This window comes from Pyxicephalus adspersus, chromosome 4 (genome assembly GCF_032062135.1).
Source record: "Pyxicephalus adspersus chromosome 4, UCB_Pads_2.0, whole genome shotgun sequence".
In the NCBI taxonomy this organism is placed as follows: domain Eukaryota; kingdom Metazoa; phylum Chordata; class Amphibia; order Anura; family Pyxicephalidae; genus Pyxicephalus; species Pyxicephalus adspersus.
Genome location: NC_092861.1, coordinates 87,411,146 through 87,436,859, shown reverse-complemented (window position 1 = coordinate 87,436,859; position 25,714 = coordinate 87,411,146). Strand labels below are relative to the sequence as shown.

The window sequence follows — 25,714 nt, the reverse complement described above, 5'->3', positions numbered from 1 at the left end:
GGAAATCTCTTTTTATATGATTTACTATAGTTTTAAGGTGTCCACATACACATTGATACAAACAATCATCTAATTAGACTCAGATGATGAAATTTAATAACAATTGCAAGCCAAATATTTTCTATTTAATGGAGTTTTAGTAAGCGCTTAATAATTTTAAACAACAAATATCTGCATGTACAGGGAAAAAAACTGATCAGGTTGATTAGGTTCATGTTTTATATATATTTAGAAATGACAGGTTGTAGTTTATGATTTTATGACAGTACAAGCATTTAAAATACAAATGTACCAAATGACATCATCATCATCAAAAAAAAAAGGATGTTGCATTTTTTATATCTAATCAATAGTAAATTGCTAGTTTGTGATTGCTCGTATCTGTAAAAGATATATTATTATCATATCTGTAATCAATTAGCTACAGAATGGCAGATCATACATTTTACTACATTTATTCCTGTCCATTGATCATTTATTCAATAGTAGAGTAGAGTAATACATTTTAATATTTGGGTTCAATAGAAAATAATTTAGGTCAGGCCATTTTTTTAAAGTACAAATTAGTTATCAAAGTGGATGGTATGTTTAGTCATTCGCAAAGGATCAGTTTATATGTTGTTTTAAATATTGACTGAAATATCTTTCATTGGAGATGACAGTAATGAGAAATCAATCTTTTATGTCACAGATGGAGTTTTCTGATTAGCTGCTGAAACAATACAGGCAGCACATTTCCATGCCTATCAGTTTTCTGCAAAGTTCTCACTGCAAGAATAAAAGGCAGAGTTATTTTTAGCTCTCAGAAGAAACATTGATTTTTTTTTTCTTGCATTGTGTGCTCCTCCTCTGCTGCTGTCAGTGCTGGGAGATCACCCAGCAACAGGTAGGAAGTCTGGTTGCATCTTGTGGCATTGATCATGACTGATGAGTCATTGTTTTGTATGAGGAAGCAGAATGGAGCTGAGCTCCTCCCTTGCTTCATTACCTACTATGATGTTAGTGGAGGAGGAGTTCTCTGAGTGGAGTTAGCAAGAGCAAAGACAGGAACAAGTGTTATCTATTGAAGAAGCTGGAGAAAATATGCTGGACACACCATGAGCAGGCGACCTAATAGCCCCTCAGGAGTCATCCTGACAGCCTACCATCCAAATAATAAGGACTACCTGCAGATCTCCCCTAAAAGGTGAGCCAGTGGGTCAATATGATCATTTGCTTCTAGCAGAGCTGCTGCAAGATCAGAGCACCTGGACGACAGGCTTGTTCTATGATCCATGCATTTATTACTATCCAAAGAGCATGCAGAAAAATAATGTTTGTTCTATTTGTGCAAATATTTACATGTGTTTCCCTAGTTGTCTGCTTTCAGCATTTTAACTTTTGTTTTATATGTTAGGGATTTTGTTGTTGTTTTCTTTTTTGTTTGTTTTTATAGTTTAGAGGTTGTTTGTTGCTGCTTCTTTCTTTTTTTTTTTTGCTTTCTTTATGTGAATGGATCTGGAGTAAATGATAGCCCTTGAAGGTCTGTGTGCCTGGATGTAATTGGATGTGCCTGCCTACAGTATGTCTTCCTAGATAATAATAGCAGTGACATCTGCATCAGTGATCAACAGGTCTGCTCTGACAATTGGCTGCTTGCTTGGAACAGGACAAAGGTTTCTGCTGCAAGGTGTGCACTTGTTTTCAAACCACATATATGTTGCTGGTGAAACGTGTACTTTGAACGCTTGTAAATTCTTTTTAAGACCAAACTTTAAGTGCGTTTTTGTTTTAGATGGGGTACAAGTACCAAGTAAGCTGTGCAGAATATTAAATGTCTTATTTATGTAACTGATATAAAAGTGTATCTAAAGCCAACTTTTTTTATTTTTTTTTATTTTGGATAGAGTAATGAAGGTTTGGCACCTCTGTTGGGTTTTTACTGTTGTGTCCTCACTGGGAATGGTAAAGAGGAACCCCTTTTTTTCCATTTTGCTGTGTTGTTCACAATATTTCCACATGCTTATGTAAACGTATGTTGGCCTCTTCCACAGAGTCCCTCTGCTGCTGCACGCATTGTCAGAGTTTACGGTCACTTTGTTCTGCTAATAAACTGTGGTACGTAAACAAGATCTAAAGATTGTGTGTAGGCTATACTGAACCTTCTGGGGTATCCATGTCACACACCCTAGGAGACTGCAGGACTGCTTATCTGCATGGGCAGTCCTGCATCAGTAGACTGGGGTCTATGACACTATTTGGAGAAATTTGGAAGTGAATGGAGTATAGCTATTGAAGATTTTATTTACTTTTTTTTTTAAAGGGAATTGGTATTAAAAAAATATATATTGTAGGCTGATTTTGGAAAGTCCATTGTCACCTTTGTCAATAGGATTATTGGGATTTGGAATTTTCACTGGGTAAGTAAAAGAGGGGACATCCTTCTTAGTGTGGTATGTGTTCTGGCGTCATAAGTCTTAGAGACGATTTCCTTTACTTTGTAGAGAACTTCTCTCACTTCCTGTTCTGTCTCCACATAGGAAGTGAAGGAACATCTCACAGCAGAAGTTCTAGCTCTGTAGTAGTTCTCATATCACCATATATTAATGATTGCACAACTTTCTCAGCTCATGCACATTGAATTGGAAAGGTCCGGGACAAGAGGACCAAACTATGAAGCTATGTATTCACTTTGCAATATTTGTTGCAGAAACAATCATTATTCATAGATACACATACATTACTTTTCATTTTTTGGTGATGGGAGGGGAAAAGAAAAACAGAAGGTGCCCCACTTAATCCTCCATAGAAACAATATCTGCTGATTGTTCAGTAATTTTGCAGGAACGATGAGTGCTAATTATTGGGACAGGCTCAACTGCACACCCAACTTCACCTATTTAACCGAATTGGAGTGGAGAACCATTTTGTGCATGCAGTTGCAGTAATTTCTGAAAGTTACATGTTTCTTCTAGCTTTGCAACTGTTTGCCCCTGGAAGAAGAAGAACAGTATCAATGAGTAGGGCAATATCACGGCGTAGGGCAACACTTGACCTGCAGTGTAGTTTTCTACTTCTGGGCACATAGCAACAGTATGCCATGCACCTTGGAGCAGCTAGGCATACAGTTTTCCACAGCAAGTGTGAAAGGGGCCATCTTTTCCTTTTATCTTGTCATCTTGTTTTGAGGTTAATTACAAATGTTTAACCATTTCACTCAGCAAAGGCATGTTTTTTTAGAAGGAGAGTTTAAAGCAGAACTAAAGTTCTACTTTGAAGGATTCACAGTCAGGCAGGTCTTTGCAGAAAGGGACAGGTGATTTCCTTTCGGCAATAATCCCTCCTACCTACCTGACCTCCTGGTTTCCTGGCTGGCCGACTGTGTATGCGGAGCACCAGCTTTGGTTGCCAAAATGCCCGGCATTTCCCGGCTTCCTCTGTGTGCGCCGGGAAAGAATTTACCTTTTGCTACGTCATTCTGGCCCAGTCAATCAAGATAGCTAAAGATAATCTACTGGAAGAGAAGAAAGAAGATGACCTGTGCCCTGCGAGAGAACGAGTATAGCGGGTTTAGATCCATTTTACCAGTATCTGCCTCTATATTTCTCTCAGGACAAGTTTACTTTAAGCTATAAAAATCTATATAAAGTCCCTGTAGTGAATGTGTGGCTGATCCTCTGATGTAGGTGAATCCTAACTATTTCTAGTGACAAATGTATATCCATATAATTGAACCCATGGGTATTGGATCATCCAAGTTTCCTAATTCATGTGTATGCCCATGGGATAAAACTGTTAACCATAATGGGTATTCGTTGTCAGCATGAATATTTCCATTCTGATATATTACTTTTAAGAAAACCTGCAAATGTGGTGGTTTTCTTAACTTCCTCTTTCTTTTAATGTTTTGAACCACAAACCATGAGCAAGAAATCAGCAAGTAAAGTCATTGTTTAGAGATAATCTGAATTGTTGTGTTTAGTAGGTATATAGGAAACACTGAGTGCCAATGTGACAATCTGGGAAATAGCTTTTTCTGGTGATTATCAATTGCAGCACCAATATTACACTTTTGTAGGATTGTATATAAGGAATTTCTGTATCAATAAATGAGCCCAGATTTTTATACAAAATACAGGGCAGCTGTCTATATATTTGAGGTTTAGCCTGTGGTAAGAGAGAAACTAATGTAAAATGCTCTAGCTAACACTTGCAGTTAATCTGTAAATCAGTGGTCGCCAACCTTTTCGGTTCCACGGACCACTAAAATCACCAGCTCCCGACCGCGCATGCGTGGGGAGACGGGTGTCACTCAAAGGGGGAGAAACCTCCCACAGAGTGACTTCATTATGACATTACCCACTCTGACCTACTGACCTACGCCCACTCTGAGCCTGCGATGGGAGAGTAGGCGGGTTGTGTCCAGAGACAATGCCCGCCCACTTCCCCGAGCTTTGGAACTGCACAGGGGACGTGGTCTGATTTATTAAGGCTCGCCAAGGCTTAAGAAGATACATTTTCTGGAGTGAACCTGGGTGATCCAGCAAACATGGAATTGATCTAATCCAGGATGGAAAACATTTGCTAAAAAGCAGCAAATTACTTTTGGGAAAAAAAATTAAAACATTCCAGGTTTGCGGGATCGCATTTAATGATGAAAGTGTTTCTTTCGGAGAGGTTTATTAGAATGACATAGATTAAGCATAGTGGAGACAAGAGATCCTCCTATCGTGCATTTAAAGGCCAAATCTAACTCTGTTCTGAATCACATTAAGTGTGCCAAAGAAAGTGCATTTGTTCTTTTTCTGAGGGGCAGATCTAATCGCTTGTCAATTTTAAACTGTAGATCTTTAAGTCAATTTTCTGAACCATAGAACATGTATACTGAGTGAAAAGCAAAAACAAGGGGTCTCCTAAAGCAGTGAAGGTCAACCTAGTGGATAAAAGATGCCTCATATGCAATCTCTGATTACTATTAGGTGTGGACTGGAAACTACAGCAAAATGTCAAAGATTGGAAATATGTTATGACACTTCCAGTGATCATGTTGCTGAATATTAGGAGGCTGACCTTTTGCAGGATACTTCCCATAGGTCTTGTATATTGTGTAGTACAATCATTCAGCCATCTTTATAATGTATCGGCCATAATCTATATTGAGATTTAGCTGGATTGTAATCTTTTATTAGGAGTGGAAAAGAACACTTTGTCATATGCAAATATTCCTCTTTCCGACCATGTAAGTAAATCCCCTCCGCTTCCCATCTCAGTAACACAATTTGCAAGGTGTGTAAAGGTTTCCTTCAATAAATGGGTAAAGGTTAACCGTAAAATTGGGAAAAATAGCTATGAGCCAGATATGGATGTTGGAGTTTTCAAGGTTCATTACTCTGGCTGTAAATGTTTTTGCTGTTAATGTTAAAGCTGAGGTTTATTCTGCTTATATTTTCACTTTTATGGCTTTTCCTTTTCACACTTATCAACATCTTATAGACATACAAACTCCAAACTTTTCTGATTTTTCTACTTGCCATATTTGAAACCCAGTGACTAGGTCCCTGCTCTTTTCTTTTTAATGCTGGCAATTCAGTTGGAGGTGCCAAAGGATAGAATAGGGGTGAATAGAGGAAGCTGTGTCAATGTTCATGTTTTACTGAGCCTCTATGACTGAAAGAACTGAAATTAAATACAGGTAGTCCCTGAGTTAGGGACATTCGACATACAGATGACTCCTAGATACAAATAAAGCTTTCCTGCTTGTTCCTGTGGAGCCTTGAGGGGGGGTAGGGGGGCGGTTCGCATGAAGAAGTATTTTGCTGTTCTGTAGCCTCTTGTAACTCTAATTACCAAGACAAATTGTGCAGTTTTTTTTTTTTTGCATAGTAAAGCACACAGCTTGCTTCAGAAGTTAGTGATGAATGTTAAGGCTCCATAAAGCTTTTTTTTTTTTTTTTTTTTTTTTTTCTTTGGGATGAACGCACAGTGAGTATTTAATACAGCAACTGACACCATGCTGCTTAATATTATCTTGAGACAAACATCTGTCCCAATTGCGTTTAATAAAATAATGTACCTGTTCCGACTTACATACAAATTCAGCTTAAGAACAAACTTGCAGTCCCTATCTCGTATGTAAACAAGGGACTACCTATACATGAGAAAAATGGGCCAGGGACAGTAAGGCTGGGGAGGAAAGGACTAGAAGATGTTGAAAGTTTATTAGTCAGAATCTGATTTGCTGCAGATTATAATGCACATTGTGGGAAATTCAGGATGAGTTGTGGGAGCATGTTGTGAGCATGGGAGAGGAGCCCGCACAACCTTTTTTTTTATTCTTTTTTTTTTCTTAAAGACAACATGCTACAACTCCTTGTATGTTGACGTTCCATTACAACACCGCAGTTCATTTTTTGTGATACAGTATATTAGTGCAATACAAACAATGAACAAGCCCTTAATTACTTGGCAAAATTTGGGGTTTTGCTAGTTCTGTACTTGCATGCATGCAATTACAGAAAAATATGATTTGATTGTGAATTAAAAATTAATGAGTAATTGAATTTGGAATTTTGCATATTTGCCTAAAAAAGTTGAACTTTTGCTCTTTATCTTCATTGAGGTGTATTCTTAAATGAGGAAATACCCAATTAAAGCTTTTAGAGGAACATGTCTGTGTTTTCCGTTTCTCCCCTTGTACAGCAGACAATACAAGTATCAGAGTCTGCTTTTTTTTTTTTTTTTTGGCACATATTGTTTAGTATTTTTTCATGATACCATGCTTCCTTTACTTGATAGCTTCCATCTGTTCCAGGTGTGATGCCTAATGTAAAACAATGGGGGTCCATTAAAGGAGGAAGTGGATATACATCCTGTAAAAAAAATGTTCAATGAAAACTGCCCTTTAGGGTTATAACAATTGTGTTCTCCTTAGAAAAATAGTTGTAGTTTTGTAACATTTGTTTTTAATTGACCTTTAGGGAAATTACCTAGTTATATTTTAACAGAGACATGTTTAAACATATATAAACCCAAGAACAAAAATGTAGATAATATATTGCAGAAGAATTTTTTTAAACTTGCATAACATGTTCTGAAATAAAGAAAACTAAAGCAGACCACAACTAAGCATTGGTGAACTGGAATACATTACATTTTTATTTTTGGGTTTCAATATATATTAAAGATAAAGCGAAGGCACACAATATTGTAGTTTATTTTGGTAAAACCATTTAGAAAATTAATAAATGTATTTTGTGAATGAGAGTCGTATTGAATTTGACTTATTTTTACTTGGTATCAGCCTCTTGTAATATCTCTTGTAATATTTTGTACAGCAGTACAGCATAGGATTCAGTAAAGCATGCTGCATGCAAGTATGTTATTGGGGACCAAGCTGAGATAGAGCTTGGAATGGAGCCTTTTCAAACTTAGTTGTTGCTTTTACATTAGCAGTAACACACTGCTAAACATCACTGTGTTGAACATTTAGCCTTGTACAAAGTAGAAGGCACCCACATGGGGGTTGATACAAGACTAGTCACCCTGCTCAAGGAGGAAGCACAGTAGTGACTGGTCTTGATTACAGGATGCTACTGCACAGAGGTGACGTTTGTAGACTGGATTACCGCACAGAAAATATATAACACAACAGGATTTGAGAACGGAATGCATGCTTCTTGTATTTGGCAATATTTGCGTATCCTGAAGTTAAGCATTATGAGCACCTAGCTGTGGTATGTGAACGGGCTTTGGATTAGATTAACAGTTTAATTAGTCTGGAATTACAGTGCATAGAATGTAACTTTGATCCCCCACCTTACCCAGCTTTTATTTCTGTTCAGATTTTGTGGCTCCATTGGGGGCCACCTAGCTTAAAATGCTAGCATACTCTTCAACATAATCCTTATAATGTTGCATGCTGAGTTTTTACTGAGGGCTCCAAACTTGTTGTAAGTTAAATGCCAAAAATCACCTACAAAGGGAATTCATATATTTGGATTCCTTATGTGATTTAGCCAGAGAGGATTTCACTTTCTCAGTAAAATAGGCATTGGCCTTGTAATATAAAGTATGTTGCATTGTTTCACAAAAGGTACCACAAAACTTAAAGGTAAATTGTGTATTTAAATATTTATATTATTTGGTATCCATATCCATATTTTTTTTTAAAAGGGAAATTTAACCCTGGGGATACTTACCCGCACCTGTTCTGTCACAGGTGCTGCTATCTTCCTATTATTTTTTTTTTTCTGCATCCTTATCTTCAGTCATTTTGATTGGGCAGGCTGGGATGACATACAAAAACTACTGCTCAGGTGCATGGGGGATCTGTTCCACACCTGCAAGTGTATCTGATATTGCTGGGTATTCTGGCAACAAACATTGAGAAAAAGTGCAGCTCAGAAAACTTTGACAGATGGGCGGCAATCAGGCAGGTAAGTTTTTTTGCAGATTGGATATTGCCTGTCTGTTTCTGCAATAAGGACCTGCCTGATGCCAAATTTCCAAAGTGCTTTTAAGAACTTTAATTCCACTTTAAATCTACTTTATATGTTTGGTTCTGCTTGGCACCATCTTCATGGCTGTCTGTTGTGATGCTGACCATATTGGTTACACTGAACGGGGCAGCAGTATCTTGACAAAGCACACTGCAGTGTGAAACATAAGCGGGAACATCAGACTCCTTTGGACTTACACAGAACATAAATGGCCCCACACATATCACTGGACACACATTGGACCTGATATTTTCCAAACTCTGCAACCTCACCCACCTTGACAACTTGCCCATTTCTCTTTCCTGATCAGAACCTTATCACTTTCAACCTATCTAATTCTTGCCTCTATTTGCCACATCCCAGGCCTTGTCAATGGCAGAGATATATCCGTAACCTTGACCACAACCCATTCTCAAACTGCCTTACGTCCCTAACGCCCACTCTCTCCAAAATCACATCTCCAGATAAAGCTGCCACTCAGTTCAACCACTCCTATTCTTTGGCTCTGGTAAAATTGCCCCTGCCACCTTCCGCTACCCCCATCCTACCAAACCCCGACCCTGGCACAACAATCACACCAAACAGCTACAAAGGACTGTTCATGCAGCTGAGTTCAAGTGGAGGAAATCTGGCCTCACTGCTGACCTCATGGACTACAAAGCCAGACTACAAAACTTTAACACTGCACTCACTGTTACCAAGCAAAATTAGTTTTCAGCTCTCACTTCCTCCCAAGCTTCTAACCCATGCAGCCTATTCTCAACAATTGACTCCCTCCTAAACCTAACACCTGCTCCCCCCCACAACTACTTTCTCGGTCCAAGACCTTGCCACCTACTTTAGAAATAAAATTGTCAAAATAGGACATGATGTCTCTGCTCACCATGCTACTCCAACCATACCCACCCCTTCCACCTATAAATCATTACTGACCTCCCTCAGCCCTATTACTGTGGACGAAGTCTCCTCTCTTCTCTCATCATCTCCATCTACTACCTTTCCGCTTGACCCAATTCCCTCTGATCTACTCCGTGCCTATTCCCCCACCCTGGCCCCCCCAATAACCCAACTATTCAACCTCTCCCTTTCTATTGGTGACTACCACTCCGCTTTCAAACATACCATACATCTCGCTATCCTGAAGAAACCCTCACTTGACCCCTCCCTACCTTCTAGCTACCTTTCAGGAACTCACTTCTCCCATATGTTTCTCTCCAGACCTCTCCAGTCTGGCTTTCAAGCTGCCCATTCCACCGAAACAGTCCTTACTAAAGTGTCCAATGACCTCCTCAAGGCAACTTTTCCCTCTTCCTTCTACTTGATCTTTTGACACTGTTCATCACTCCCTCCTAATCCAAATCATGTGCTCCATTGGTATTGGTAACACTGCTCTCCCTTGGTTTGCTTCCTAACGGTGTGACCGCTTGTTTCTTTCAATGGTAATTCCTCCTCTCCCACACTCCTCCTGTTTGTGTTCCCCAAGGGTCAGTCCTTGGACCGATTCTCTTTTCTCTGTACACCTCCTCTCTTGGTAGTCTCATATCCTTCTTTAGTTTACAGTAACATCTGTATGCTGATGACACTCAAATCAATCTCTTCACCCCTGACCTGTCCCCCTCAGTCCTGGATAAGATTTCAGGCATCCTTTCGGCCATTCTGTCATGGATGGCCGACAGATTTCTGAAACTCAACCTGGATAAAACAAAACTCATCATCCTCCCCCTTCAAATTCCAAATCTCCCCCTGACATATTCATAACTGTTAATAACACAGTCATTCGTCCCTCCCAGGCACGTTGTCCTGGCGTCAGGTTCGATTGTGCCCTCTCCTTTTACCTCCCATATTCATAACATTTCCAGGTCCTGTTACTTCCCCCTATGCAACATCTCCAAAATCCTCTCCTACCTGTCCCCATAGACCACCAAACACTTTGTACACATACTTATCTCTCGTCTGGACTACTGTAACATCTGCCTCTATGGTATTCCACTAACCCAGCTCTCTCCTCTATAATCTATTATGAATGCTGCAGCCAGACTTTCTCCATCTTATCTCTTCACCTTCTTATCCCTGCTACATCTCTTGTAGTTCTCTTCATTGGCTTCCATTTCACCTGAGGATCAAATTCAAGCTCCTGAGGACCAGAAAATTGTTCTTCTGTTGAATCTCATTCCAGATTCCATAGCATTTCAGTGATTATTTGGGGATTGGTGATTTGGATAAACTTAAGTACTAAGGCTTAAAAGATATTTATTGAAGTAAATATGTTATTGCTACCTTTGTAATTCGGAATTCAGAACAGATCTGTTGTTTCATTGATGTGATTGCTCTTGTAGCTGCTTCATAGATTCTTCTCCCAAAACACCATTATTAAAGGAACAATAAATAACTGAAGCATATTTGAATAATAAACCAATTCTCAAACCAACTCAAAATTTTGTAAGTGGGCTTGACCGCCACCGAGTATTCAGCAAGCAGATACCCAATAAATGTATCTAATATGTTTGTGCAATTCAAGTCCACATATACTGGAGCACATATTTAGGTGGATCGGAGAGCATTCACTGCTGCTTGTATTCCCAGAAATCTGCCCCATCTGGTATGCACTGTATCAAACTTACCTGTTCATCTTTTCCCCTAACAAAACACTGAAGGAGATCTCCAACAGCTTCTTCCACTAGCCATTGTGTCGCTACATTGTGCGTTTCTGTGCTTGACAACATAGTTCATTTTGCATGGCACCGCAATGCACTGAGGAGTGGAAGATATAGTACGATGTGTTGCATTAGTGAATTTGACTACACATTACTAAAACTAATTGTTGTGAATGAGCCCTCAGACTGAGCAATGTGTCCTAGATCCCACTGCATTGGTGGCTTCTACTTAATAATTAACCTTTAGTGCTCAGCAAAACGTTATTCATTGCATTATTATTATTATTATAGCTGTTAGACATACAGGCCTTGTTATGTAATATATTTATATTATCTATTTATTCATCAGCTTTGTTTTTGTAATAATAACATTGTGTATTGAACAAAACTAATAATTAGCATTAATAATATTACTAAGTACTGCTATAATATATATACATTTTTCTATTTTTGTCTGCAGCATAAATTAGCATTAGGAAAAGCTCAAATAGTTTTGAGGATTAAAAAACAAGAATGATTTTGGTCAGTAATAATATTAGTATATCCTAAAATGTTATCTTTGTAGCTTTTATGCTTGAAAACTTTATAGTGCAGAGCAAAGGATGAACTCCTTTTTCCTCAGTCATTAAAATGTTAAGGAGCTGCAAGCATGTTGGCAATAGTCATCAGACCGGACTAGGATACAAGAGGAAGATTACAAACATCAAATCACATGACACTTATATAGGAATATTGCAAAATTTTTTTTTCTTTACAGCAGCGTTACAATAAATTACAGCCAGCTATGGTTAGTACACCAAAGAAACAAAACTGGGAATGTTTTTCACATTTTACTTACTTTGCATAGTTCAGGGGTCAAAGCAGATTTTACAGTCAGTGTTTCATTCATTGGTCACTTTAGACCAAGATAAACAGCAAAGAATAAAATCTTTATTTTGAGTCAATCATACAGGGTCTTGTGTGCAACTACACAAATCACCATGGCCGGGAACCACAGAGTCATATGATCTCTACAGGATCTGACCCATCTGTTTGAATATTTCAGTGTATATTTACTCTTTTTTATCTATTTTAATTAGACCTGAATATCAACATAAATAGTTTATCTAATGGTGAGCTTTTGTTTCCATAAATATGTATTGTTTGCTTTGTGTTTTAATTGCCAGCTCTTTTTATTTTGCTGTAAGGCCCTGGTCCAGCAACAGTACTCGCCAAACACCAGTCCCCCAATCTTAACACTGTACCTATAGCAAGCCCCCGCTCAGCCTCGGTACACTGGTTGCTTTTCCCAGCACACAGTTGCCTCCGGGACTTAGTGTGCCAAGAATGGTGTCTGGGGAAGGGTTGGCAGATGACCAGGAGCCCTCAGAAAGGCAGTACCAAGATTACAGCGGAGTCAAGTCCAGAATACAGAGCAAGAGGACATTCACAGATAATCCGTCCACCATATGAGGCACACCAGGGCAAGATGCAGCCATAAGGTCAGCATACAATGGATAGGTCAGGAACAGGCAATAGTCAGCAACAGTAAATCAAGCGAATACATAAACCAGCAGCAAGTCAGCCTAGCTTACGCTACAACAGGCACTGGTGACTGGGAGAAGGCTATAAAGTTCCAGAATCCCATTGAGCTGTACACAGCCTAACAATGGATGCTGGGGATGCCATAAGACAGTGGTGGCCAACCCATTTGGACCCACGGACCACTAAATTTACTGGCTCTAGCCGGGTGTCACTTGAAGGGGAAGAAACTTCCCCCAAACAACGCACCCACTTCCCTTAGCCGCCGATCCGTACGGGGGACATGGTTTGTGGGCTGTGTGGGATACTGCGGTGCACCCTTCTTCTTTTTTATAAAAAAAAAAAAAAAAAATATGTATAATTTGGGGCATTTTACATAGGAGATAGGGACTGTAGGTTTGTTCTTAAGTTAAATTTGTATGTAAGTCAGAACAGGTACATTATTTTAATAAATGCATTTAGGACAGATGTTTGTTCCAAACAGCGTTGTGTCAGGTACTTTATAAAATCCTCACTGTGAGTTAATCACAATGCATAAAAAAAAACGCCCCCCCAAGCCCCTGGCCTGCAGGGGTTCGAGCAGGTAAGCCCTGTTCGTATTTAGGAGTCATCCATATGTTGGATGTCCTTAGCTAACCTGTATATTCACTTAAAAAACAAAATACATACATATTAATAAAAAACTCCTGTGATTCATTCTTGATATGTATAATATTGATTTTCATAACAAAGGTGAATAAAGGACCTATCTTTTTCTTCAAAGTACTTAAGCAACACCCACATTTCTACCTTTACAAGGTAGATGTTCCATTTAAGTTTTTTCTGCCAATATCCACTTCCAAAAGCTTGAGTTTTTTATGCTTGGGTTCACATAGTAGTTGGTTGGTCCATTGTAGGTTGAATTTTATTAGGTTATTTTGATTTCTTTGAAGGGACATAGTGACTTTCTTTAGATATAATGATATATTTTGTGGGACATTCTGTGGGAGATAAGGCCATTAAATGAATAGGTTGGGTAATAGCAATTACTTGGGTGTTGTGCCTTTGGAGGAAAGCTTTGGCCCTCTGCTCCTACCATGTTATTTTCTTGCAAGGCTACCAAGGCCACATTCTCCGGTTGTGGCAGAATGTAGGTGAGGTGTAAATTCAGGAGAAAAAGGTATACCAACCGTACACATGTGTTACAGGTGCCATGACATGTCTGTAGGAATACAGACACTGATATACATATACTCACACTAGAACCCATCCAGGTGAGACTTAGCCAATAGTTGTATTGGAAAAATTAGGCCTTGACGTTTTTGCTCTTGTGATGAAGAAGATATAAGTAAAATGTCTTGTTTCAAGGAAAGCCTTTTAGGGTTCACATTATGTTCAAGCAGAATAAATTCAACAAGGGATAGGGCTTAGCTTTTATAGATGAACAATTGCAGTTTGAAAACAGTGAAATAGAGTCATTTGGGTATAAAATAGGTGACTATTACTACATTTTACTTTAAAAAATCTAAATTATTATACAGTGCTGTACATTAAATAGGAGTTCCAAATGACAGACAAAAACAAACAATGACACAGGAGGAAGAAAGGACAATGCCCGAGAGAGCTTAAAATAGAAATAAAAAAAAAAATGGCTTTAAAAAGAAATTAAATATTTTAAAAGTACACAACTGGTATTTTCTATATTTACATACAGATGGATGTTAAATAATTAACCAAATAATCTAAAAAAATGAATTGAAATATCCTTGCATATCAATAAGTTGTTTCTAACATTTACGATCGTTATTTTCTCAGCAGTAATGGGAATCAGTAGAGTAAACATGTTTTCCTGTTCCAGCATCTCATTGTCTCTTGGGGAAAAATGCTATAAATGCTTCATTATGTTGTTTTTTTTTCCATTGCTCCTTGTGCCTGGAATCCTTTTAAGAAGTACAACAATGCAAACACTTATGGAGGCTATTAAGTAGTTTTTCCAGTTGTCATGTCAATGTACTGCATACAGATGAGATCCCATTATGTTTATCAACATTTTAGATGATGTCAAGTTTACTGTGTTAAAGCTGAACTACAGACCAATCCTTATATATGAAAGGACTTCTGTCCAGCCAGTTTTGTGATAATAACACGTATAGCAGACCACACAGCCAGTAGGGTGCAACCTATTTCCTTGCTATAGTTGAGAGTACAGTACAGGTTCAAAAATCCGGCAACCTAAGGACCTGAGGTGTGCTTGGTTTTCGAAAATTTCGGACTTTTGAAGATTTATATGCAGTATATATTAAAATTAAATAACACTAAATGAAATGACACAAAAGGAAAAGCAAATGAAATTTTAATGTTCACCAACTAAATAAAAACGTTTTATAGAAGTTGAGTTCAACTAAACCAAATAGTACCTCAGAATTTTAATCATTACTGTACCCTCGAAAAGAAGCTAAATAGCAGATAGACTGTCAGGATGATCATCTTCATGACTGACAGTAACAGCATCCTCAGTAGCAGGAACAGCTTCATTTTATGGAGGAAAAGCAGGACCTAACAGCTGATTCTGGAAGACAGCACCATCAAAACATAAACAGGCCCTCCAGAAAACAGTGTAAATTTGAAAATGTGCTCCGAAATCAGTGCCGGAAAACTGAAGGATCTGGATTATTGAAGGCCGGATTTTTGAATGTCAACTGTATAGTGGTGTTGTCTCCCACCCACAGCCTAGTTTATCACAGTTGGCATAGTGGCCTTAAATTACACTACTGTGTCCATGCAAACATTAAAATACAGAGAATTCTGAAGGGGCCTAATTATTCTAATGGGTGTTTACCCTAATTGTTGTAAGGTGTGAAACTACTTGTGAAGGGCTAATTGAAGCAAAAATAATGAAATTCAAACAATGAAGTCCAGAATGTGCTAAATCAGTTTCTCAATGCGTGTGGTTTATACCCTGCTGGAGATGAGTTTTGGATTTAGGCAGAACTTGTTTTATTTAGATGGTTATTTTCATTGTTTTGTGTTCTATCAGTGGCAAACGGGCTTGCATGTTTTTACACACATTCAAGGATCTGTTTTATTCATTTAGCAGTGTGTGTGACACAAGCAGCATTTGTGATGGTGGTTTTGAAGTCTACTGTAACTTACTTGTTATCTTTAGATTGAAGAGTATCATGCAATTTGTATATAAATGTATGTTTTGAAGCATTAGCATATGTTTCGCTGTTAAATTCTGGAATTTACTTAGCCTTTGATACAACAAATGCTTTTATTATGAACATGCAAAATGGTTAGGTAGGCACATTTGCACCTCCCTTCATCTTGACCTTTCCATCTGCATTCCCTCATGGGCATGAAAATGTAAATCTGTCATAGTTTGCCACTCTATCATTGTTTTAAAAATACTTTTGTAAATTGTTTTTTTTTTGTGTGTGTGTGTTTTGTTACATCTGCTTTTGGTATTTGTATACAGTATTGGTTAAATTTGTTTTTAAAATAAATGTGTAATATTTAAAAAAGATTCCTAAAGCACTAGAGATTAGCCATAGGGACAGCTCAGTAATGTCTGTCTGCCTTGTTGGCTCTATGCTGAAACGGTAGACCGACTCATGAAAGGGGAGAGTGATCTCTAGGCAAATATATCCTGCACCGCTATAAACAGAATTGTATTGGTACCCTATAATATGCAGGTTCAAGTGTAAATTCATATTCGTGTTGACAGTAGTACCTTCAGAGATAAGGTTTATTTTAGAAGTATGTGAGATGAAAAATGTCCAGGTAAAAATCAATCAAAGATTATGTTAAAGTAAATGTCATTCAGTTGGTGTTTTACATTTTTTGTGCCAAAAAAGTAACATAAACCATTGCAGTGTTTTCCAACATTGTTAGATGATTTGCACCCTTTGTGTAGCCACATTCTCCCTGCATAAGGAATATGCCTGTTCAGTGACTTAGCTGCTTGCGGGCTCTATTCTGAGAGTCTGACAACACAGGAGCAAAGCAGAGATAAGGACTGAGTGTTGCCCCCTTTACCAGTTTTTTTAAACATGACTGACATTTCCTTAGCACATAAATCACATGTAAAAAGATTTAGTCATTACCACTACATATGCCTTAATTTAAGAAAACTGCATGAAAAAATATAATATTGAAATCTCATTTATTGTCACAAGGCTTGATCTGTAGCTTCCAGTTCTAAACTTCATAGTAGATGACAGAAGGATAGGGATGACATGTACAGAACACTGTATTTGCATTATCTTAGAGACATCTGCTAACTGTATGAACTTTGCATTGTGTACTGGAGCTCCAAGTTCTATTTGCTTATTAAAGCTGAGCTAAACCCTGTTATTTTTACATCTTTCCTTGTTCCATTTCATATTTTTTCATTGTTCCATTGCAGGGTGCTGGCATCTTCTCTTCTTTATTGTAATCTTCCATCTTGATTTGCTGGGCCTGGATCACCTTCAATCCTGGCACCTGCAGTAGAAAGCAGGATTGCTGCATGAGCAGCTCAGCAAAAGTGATCAGGCAAATAGGAATGCTTATTGCAAAAGGGACTTTGCCTGTCTGCTCTGTATGATCACAACTTTTTAAAGTTAGTTGTGCTTTAGGACATTAAAACTTGGCAATACTTGTATTGAATTCCAGTGTCCTTCAGAGCATGAAAAGTATTTGGATACAATGGAAAGACCACGAATATTTCTGGTCACAGTGTTCACCCTGGAGAGCCTGTATACCGGGTTGCAGCATTACAGGCTCTCACTAATGACCACATTTTAAAAAATTTCCATTTAACATACAGACAAGTAACATAGATCCACCATACAATTTCTTTAGTACTTGTCACTTAATGTTCACTTAAGTCAGTTTCCATTAATAATCAATACCATTCCATTCATACCTCTACATACAATGCAAACACCCCTTCCTCTTCTCCTTGTCGTTTTCTTTTCCATCTCTTCAGCCGACAGTGCCTCAAGATCTTAGCTGTCCATTCCTCTAGCCTAAAGCTTGGCTTGAAAGCACCCAATCTCATCTGATCTCGGAGGCAAAGCAGTGTTGGGCCTGGTTAGCACTTGGATGGAGACCATATTTGTTCTAAAAAAGACCAGGTATTGATTTACTACCCAAAGTGTTAGAGGGCAAATTGTGGAGATTAAAAACTTTCCTAGAGTTGTCTTTCACGTTTCCCTACCGAGGAGAAAAAATAACCTGTCATCAGTTTCTTTGTAATCTAGTTTGAATTTGGTTATGGAAACTTGCATGCCACATAAATTGCTCAGTTTATTACAACAGGTATTTACAATTCTGCTGTTTGGCACAGAGCAAAGTGCAGTTGGTTCAGCTTTGCTGTGAATAGAGCTATTAATAGAACCTTAAGGTGTAAGATAAAGGTTACAGAGGCTTGCATTCTTCTTTCATGTACATGGGTTGATGTTATTTGATTAATGGTAGCATTTTTGCGTTTTGTAAGCACTAACAATAAATGAGATGTAAGTGTTTTTTTTCAAGTGATTGAAAGTTGTTGAGAGCTATTGTAGTGAAGAATATGCTGAGTTTACTTTTCCAGTCTTTGATCTTGGTGTCTTTATATGTTGTAATCCTAAAGGAGTTTGTGTTATGTACATGGATTGAGCAACTTGCATTTCATTGAAATAAAAAAAATTATTGTAGGTTATACAGGTATTTTTCCTAGCACAAACTGAGGACACTATATGTTAAGCATGTTGTTGTTTTTGAATAATATTCCGTATTTTTCACAAGAGATAATATGTGATAATAGCATGTTTTCAATTTGTGCAGACATGAAACAAAGGAAAGCAGATTGTACCTACTATACTAGTATGTGAAGCAGGAATGTAACAATATCAAGAACATGAAGGTCTCCTATTCACAATTGAGCTTAACCCATTAAAAGTTGGCAACTGGGTGGACAAAAAATAATCACAACCCAGGACTGCCTAAATTTTGGGATTTACTAACATAAGCTGCCTTAATTGGATGAGATATGGACTGCCGTAGAAAACAATTTTTACACTTTCAGAATGTGGAAAAAACAGTGAGGTGCCTCCTGCTCCTTCTCCTCCCTGCAGGAGGAAACCTCTTTCTAGTGGTCATTGGCAATGGATGCAAGACCATTATGGTGATGTTAGTGGTAGGAAATTATTCTCAACTAAAGGCTGATGCTTACATGTGTTGAAATATTGGGTTCAATTTATTAGAGTTATATTAGATAGACTATGATGGGAGAACCTATGCGATCCAGCAAACCTGGAATAGATTTTTTAAAATAATGTGGTATTTGTAAAAGTTTTCAATTCTGGACCAGATCCATTCCAGGTTTGCTGGATCAACCGTGATAGTCTGTCATCTCTAGTGTTGGAGAGCTATAATAAGTCAGGCCCCTTGTATGATGATGCTTACAACCAGGTACAATTTTTCCTCATTTCAGCATGCAGTAAAACTGCATATTGTAAAACGTTTGATTTTTTTTTGTGTGTTTTTAGTGTGAAATTTTAATGGGATTTAAATGATTGGGTTTACTTTGGTTCAAAGAAAACATTGGATAATTTTTGGGATGTGGTGGCATTATGGGTATACGTTGGGTTTACTTTAGTACTTGGATATTATATGAATAAGTGGGAGAACCCTAAAACTAAACCATTTGTCCCTGTAGGATAAACAAATAGTATTTGCAAGCTTGGTGAAGGGTGATGCCCCACACAGCCATCATCCAAATGTTCAGTCTGTGATGTGTGATAAGAGACTGGATATCACTTTGCATGTTCCTTTATATGCAGCTCTGTGCAATGCACCTGTTAAGTATCAACTATACCTAATACAACAGGACAGCACTTTAAATAGAATACCAAAGAAAAGTATAATTAAAGAGACCTTGTTCTCAGTATCAGGGTGTGACACATGTGGCTTGTGGCTGTTCTTTGATTGTTATCTATAGATTTGTAATTTTGAATACTGGACATCCAAGAGTTCCCCTTGAGCAGCATGAGGTTGTTTTTACATGCTCTTTAAAAAACAAATTTATTTAGCAGGATAAAGTCTTTGTTAAACTCTACCCCAAGGTATAAAGCTTTTCACATTTGGATTTAGAGGGAAGCATGTCTAAACTTGTTTGTCCTGGGTCTAGGAAATGAACAAGGTCACACAGCGCACTTACAATCTTGAGAATAAAAGAATTTTGTTTGATCTACTTTATTAGTATTGGCCACCATCATTAAATACTGCATAGATTAAAAATGCTGACAGCTTGCTGAAACACCAGACATGTCCTTGGTGCATGCGTTCACTGCATGACAGAAGGAGGTTTCAATTTTTCCTATTTTTAGAGTTGTAAGTATTCATTTGTAGGTATATGTATTTAATTAGTGCATCTACTAATAATGCATCAAATCTAATTTCTGTACCCAAAACATTTTTTTTGCAGTGTCTGCTTTGCCAAGACACATGGAGAAATGAAACTGCTGTTTCATCTTGCCTGATGAATTTCTAGCATCTCTAGTCTTATGAAATATCCCAGTGTTGGTGATTAGTAGGTGAAATATGTATGTGATCAGTGGCAGGGTGTGTAATGAAAAGAGTGAAGAGGCAGGGGTGCATAATGCATATAGTGAGAGGGGCCCGGGTGTGTAATGTAAGTACAGGGGCCAGGAGTGCATTAGGCAAAGTGCAGAGGTCTAGAGCACAAAAACCAGGAGACTGTATCTTATGTGCAGATATGTAGGAATCAAGGTTTTGTATCGCACAAAAATTGTAATTGGATGTACCATTTTAAGCTGACTTCTTCAGTGCTTGCATGACCACACTCTTCTTCCAGCTATAGACAAGAGCTGGTAGAGGAGAGTAGCATTGACATGCTTTCTCCTCTGCTGATGGTAACATCCACAACTTTTAAGTAAAGGTAATGTGGGTTTAGCAGTCGATCACATGGAGGAAGGACAGTATTGGGAATGGAAAAAAACATGCTCTTGCTGCAGGATTATGATTATTATTATTATTAATAAACAGGATTTATATAGCGCCACCATATTAAGCAGTGCTGTACATTAAATAGGGGTTTCAAATGACAGATACAGACAGTGATCCAAGAGTAGGGGAGGACCCTGCCCCGAAGAGCTTACAATCTAGGAGGATGCTGTTTTGCTTGGAAAGAAAATGGGTCGGCAGGCTTTTATCGCAATTGTACTGCACTGGGCTAAAGGTGACCACACTGCTTGAAGCAATATTGGTACATTACAACATTATATTGTACAGTTATTGTACTGCTTTAACAAATACATCTCTGCTCTAATTGATGTACATAGAGTTCAGCTTTAAAAACCTGTTTAATCAGGGACAAAGCTAACAGTTCTATATTTATGCAATATTTAGTTTTGTAAATTGACTTGTTTTTATGCAATTATCATAATATGCATCAATAAAACATATATCCTACAGCTGGGTGTACTGACCTCTTTCCATACATATATTAGGAGATGCTTATCCAGAGATGCAAATCATTCCTTTATGATCCATAGACTGTATATTTAGGGCCAATGGTTTATAGCACAGATACAGTCAAATGCTGACTGTAGAACCAGATGTCTAATTTGCATTTGTTTCAAGCTTTATTTACCTAGTGCAGTGGATTTAAACTATTCTGGTTAGTTTAAAAACACATTTTACAGGTAATGCTTTCTTACATAATGTGTAGTACCTTAATTCTTATCTTAAAGTAGATGTAATCCCAGTCATTAAAATTCCATAAAATATTTAGCATGTAAGAGTATGTTGCAAAGTAAATTTCAATATTTAAAAATCTGCAGATACAAATATACTGTACAATATATAACATGCATTCGCTTAACAGTAAAAATATATCCAATGCTAAGACCACTTCAACATTACTTTTTCTGCTACCTGAAAAAATGATTTTTTTTGTTATCGTCAGCAGGAAGTCTATTGGGAAATACTGGTGACTAGTACTTTGTCCTTGGCATGCCGTTTTTAGGCACAGCTTTTAGAATTTAGGTCTTCTTCAACATCAGAGTCCATCCTAAAAAATCCTTTGGCCGCCAGAGACATTTTTAGACCAATTTAACAAGCTGCATCATACAGCCTCTTCACTGCATACTTCACTTACAAAAAGTTCTCAGGAGGGTACATTTAACAAGCAGACAGTGAATATATTCTAAAAGCCTTCCATTCCCCAGTACCTCCTTCCATGTTTGAAACCCCATACCATGGCGTATTTGCCACCTAGAGACATCCCCAAACATGTGATCGCAAAGAGCAATAAAGACAAACTCTTACAAAAACAAAACAACAAAAGCATTCCTCAGTGTCCTGATATCTACTCAGAAGGGAAAGTGAAGATTAGTTGTTAGGGATAGAGAAGGTATTTTAACGGAATTATTGTTCTTGTCCTTTTTAGGCAAGATATACAGTCACTTGGCTAACCTCATGTTACATTACCAAGGCCAAAGGCAAATGCTGTTTATCAATATCAAGATCTTTACTGAATGGCAGGGAAACAAAGGTACCAGTAGGGGTAGGTGAAAGGGTAGAGTTGGGGAGCTTTAACAATAGGTTTGATTTAAAATACACACCTTTGTTCCTACTCATGGATGGTTCTCAAGTCACCAGTTGCTACAGAAAATAGGCACGTGTGGCATATGTTGGAGAAGTTCATAATCTACATTAAACTGATAACAACAAACATTTCAAAGTTATTTTAAGAAACAACTTTATGGAGAAAGGTTATATTGTGCAACTGATAGTGTTGTATTTTTATTGTGTGTCAGTTATTCTTTGACTATGTATTCAAGTTATTTCATGCACTTTAACCACAGATGATGTCATAGTTTCAGTGAAAGCAAAAGTATACTAGTATTTTTTATTGGTGATTTTCATTTATTTTCCGCTAACAATATTCCTAGTCTGCTAGGAAGAACTGGAAGAACTAACTTTTATAAGAGCCATTATCGCCAGTCTTCAGCATCTACTATTGTATGTCTGGTCATGCAAGGTCTATGATTATCTCATGTAGTGTGTCTGCAGACTCTTACAATCTGTTAAAGGATATTCCATGTCACTTGCTTTTAAATATCTGCAGTTTCTAAAAGTTTCTACATCATCCTATTTACTAAAAATGTGCAACCCTTTAGCCCTTGAGGTTTTCCTTCACCACAGCATTAGTGACTTGGCTACTTGCTTCTGACGGGCTTTCTTATTGGGGATATTTGCTAAATGCACCGCAGACAAGGGAAGCGGTGAGCTCGGTTTTCTCTGATGACTTGCTAAACAATCCATTAAAGGTTTGTAATGGCACCCTCTTCCCGTAACTCCACATTTTCCACAAATGTCAACAGATTTTTATTGGTCTTCTGAATAATCCACATAATGTGCTCATCATGGAGCTTAGAGCAATGTTTTGGTAATATTAGCGCAACAACAAGGATTATCATGTTTAGGGAAACAAAAATGATCTTTGAAAAGAACCACTGTTTTTTCTATTTATGTAAAAGCATGTTTATGTCTAGAGGGATATCATATGATTAACCTGTTGGACTGGGCTCCTAAAACAAGTTAATTCAATTTTATGTCCGTCATTAGTTATTAGATCATTTAATAAATTGTGGCATAAGTGCATGAATGGCTACACAATGCGATCCAGTTTTTAGCTTTGAATACAGTAAACTCTGTGAACTGCTATAGACATCTAGAAGCCACAAATTTGAAAGCACTTGCCATGATAATTGTTCCCTTTATGAATGTTGTTTGTGGGTGGTGCTTAGCTCTTTTTACCCATTTAGCCAGTACGAACAATACCAATATCATCTGTGGGTGCTAATGTACGTATTGGGCAACAAAACCATTGGTGGTTTGTTGGGGCCAGTACCATCCCTAATAATGAATAGCCAGTTGTCACAGTGAAACGGAGTAACTGGCACAGGTGGGAGGTTGGCAGGGGGAGAGTTTCTCCTTTTGCTTATAGACTGGGATAGAATCGACAATTAACAAATGAGAATATCTAATAATTGGGACTTATATGACACCTAGTAAAGGCAAAAGTCTTGCTTGTTTTAATACTTTAGTTAACAGCCTGAAACAAATATAAGGATTCAAAATTGGTGTTAATTACTAAAAGAATTGATGTCACTGTATTATCATGACATCATGCCAATCATCATTTTCAGTAAGAGAGGTCAGCAGTCCAGCCTCCATATCCTCAATACGTTTCCTTTTAAATGTCTTTTTAGGAGAACCTTGTTTAAATTGTTTTTCTAAAAAACTAAAACAAATAAAAGAGAATACAATGTATGATCATTGTGTATGTATTTTTAAAGAGTTATCTAAAATTTGTGCTCTCTGCGCTTTCTGGTTCTGACAGATTTTATAGATGTGTAGTTAGGTTGCATTTATGCTTGCCCAGTAAAATATTCTGTACACGCAACCCACATTTTAATAATGCTTTAAAAATTCTTATCTGTGCTAATAAAACATAACTGCCTTGCATAACATGTTAAATGATTTCAATCAGTGTTAACTTTGACACTGATACGGATTTGTCATTGCTAAGTAAAGCATTTGTTCTGTAAATTATAAACCATGTAAAACCTTGGAAAATACACATGCTTTAAAAACGATTTGCTTTACATACGTAATGTCTATAACTTGCTAAAATGTTTACCATTCTTTGCAATTGCGTTACCTTCATATTTCATTGTATTATATTTTCATACCATTTGGTAGACATTTTGTAAACCAGAGTAAGGCTATGATCAGACTGGCAGGGAACTTGTGGTGTTAATACCGCTTCCTAAAGCTACTGAACCGAAGTCTCAGGAAAGACACTACAATGAATTGGCAGAGAGTGGTATGGTATGAAATTTCTCACTGCTGCCTGCTGTCAAATCTTCAGATGCAGGTTCTTTAGGAGCCAGTGCTGCAGTGTGAGTGGCTGAGCAGATGCCAAAATGCCAATGACCCTACAAGATTTGGGCTTCTAATAAGGTTGCCTACTGATTAGTAGGGAATATAGACCTCCAACTGGCCAGTTGATCCCATGTTTAATAAAAGTATTGTTATCCTATATGCAGCAACATTATTCATACCATTGATGCAAATACAGGTAAAAAAAAGTAGCAATCTAATCTGTCTGACCTCTTCATGTGCCTAAAAACATTAATTGATGAGTTTTGTGTTGTCACTGCAATTCCTACATATGAGCAATTGAGAAGCCTCAAAGTACAATTTTTGTGATGCTGCACATTACAACTTACAAAGCATCTGTCTCCATTTATTCAGTTAAAACTGTTCCTGCTCTTGAGTTACAATAGATCATTTGTTCTTAAATGATCTTCTGTGCATGGTTTCTTGCCACCAGTAGATGGCACTGTGTCCCCATACAAACAGCTTGTCTTTGACAGCTGTGATCTGTCAAATCAGAGACAAATACAGTTCCAGAATAGCCACTAGGTGTCACCGTATTATATATACTGAGTTTTTTTTTCTAATGGCTTTTAGTGGGCATAAAAACTTATATTACGCAAGTATATAGAGAAAGTCCATTGTTGAGATTTACATACACATTAACACACATTAAACATGAGTTTTAATATATGGAAAGGAGCCATAATTGAGAATATTAGATTAGAAGAATTCATACATTTGATTTGACTGCATATTTGTATACTGAACATTTCAGGAATCACAAAAGCAAGATTCATGAATTGTATGAACAACAGACTGAACAATTTGTTGAGCATTATTAAAGGCAAATAAAATATTACCAAATTTGCCGTTAGTTTGCTAGATATGTTTGTTATTAGGCTCTTCATTTGCCATTTGTGACTTTATGATTTTTATTTAAAATTATGTATTTCTATTTGGGAGGAGGGTTCTCCTAAATTCCACACAAAAATGTCTGCCACATATCTCTGTTTATAATATATTTATAAATGTTTAAACAGCTTTAGATGGCCTTCATGCTCGATTACACATGTATTGTGCTAGTACAGGATGTATTTACTTCATTATCTGATAACATGCAAAAGATCTGCTCTGAGTGTTGAA

At 37.5% G+C, this 25,714-nt stretch overlaps 1 protein-coding gene across 3 annotated transcripts in view; it reads left to right on the top strand.

Moving 5' to 3' along the window:
* ARHGAP18 (Rho GTPase activating protein 18) overlaps positions 1-25,714 on the top strand; it is a 57,875-nt gene that overhangs the window by 10,219 nt on the left and 21,942 nt on the right. For 2 of the 3 annotated variants that reach the window (XM_072408886.1, XM_072408885.1), the window contains exon 1: positions 1,009-1,186. The exons of the other annotated variant lie outside the window; for it this stretch is intronic. In XM_072408886.1, the coding sequence (XP_072264987.1) occupies positions 1,098-1,186 (89 nt within the window). In that variant the 5' untranslated portion in view covers positions 1,009-1,097. Of the gene's footprint in view, positions 1-1,008; positions 1,187-25,714 lie in introns of those variants that run through there. 3 annotated transcript variants of the gene reach the window in all.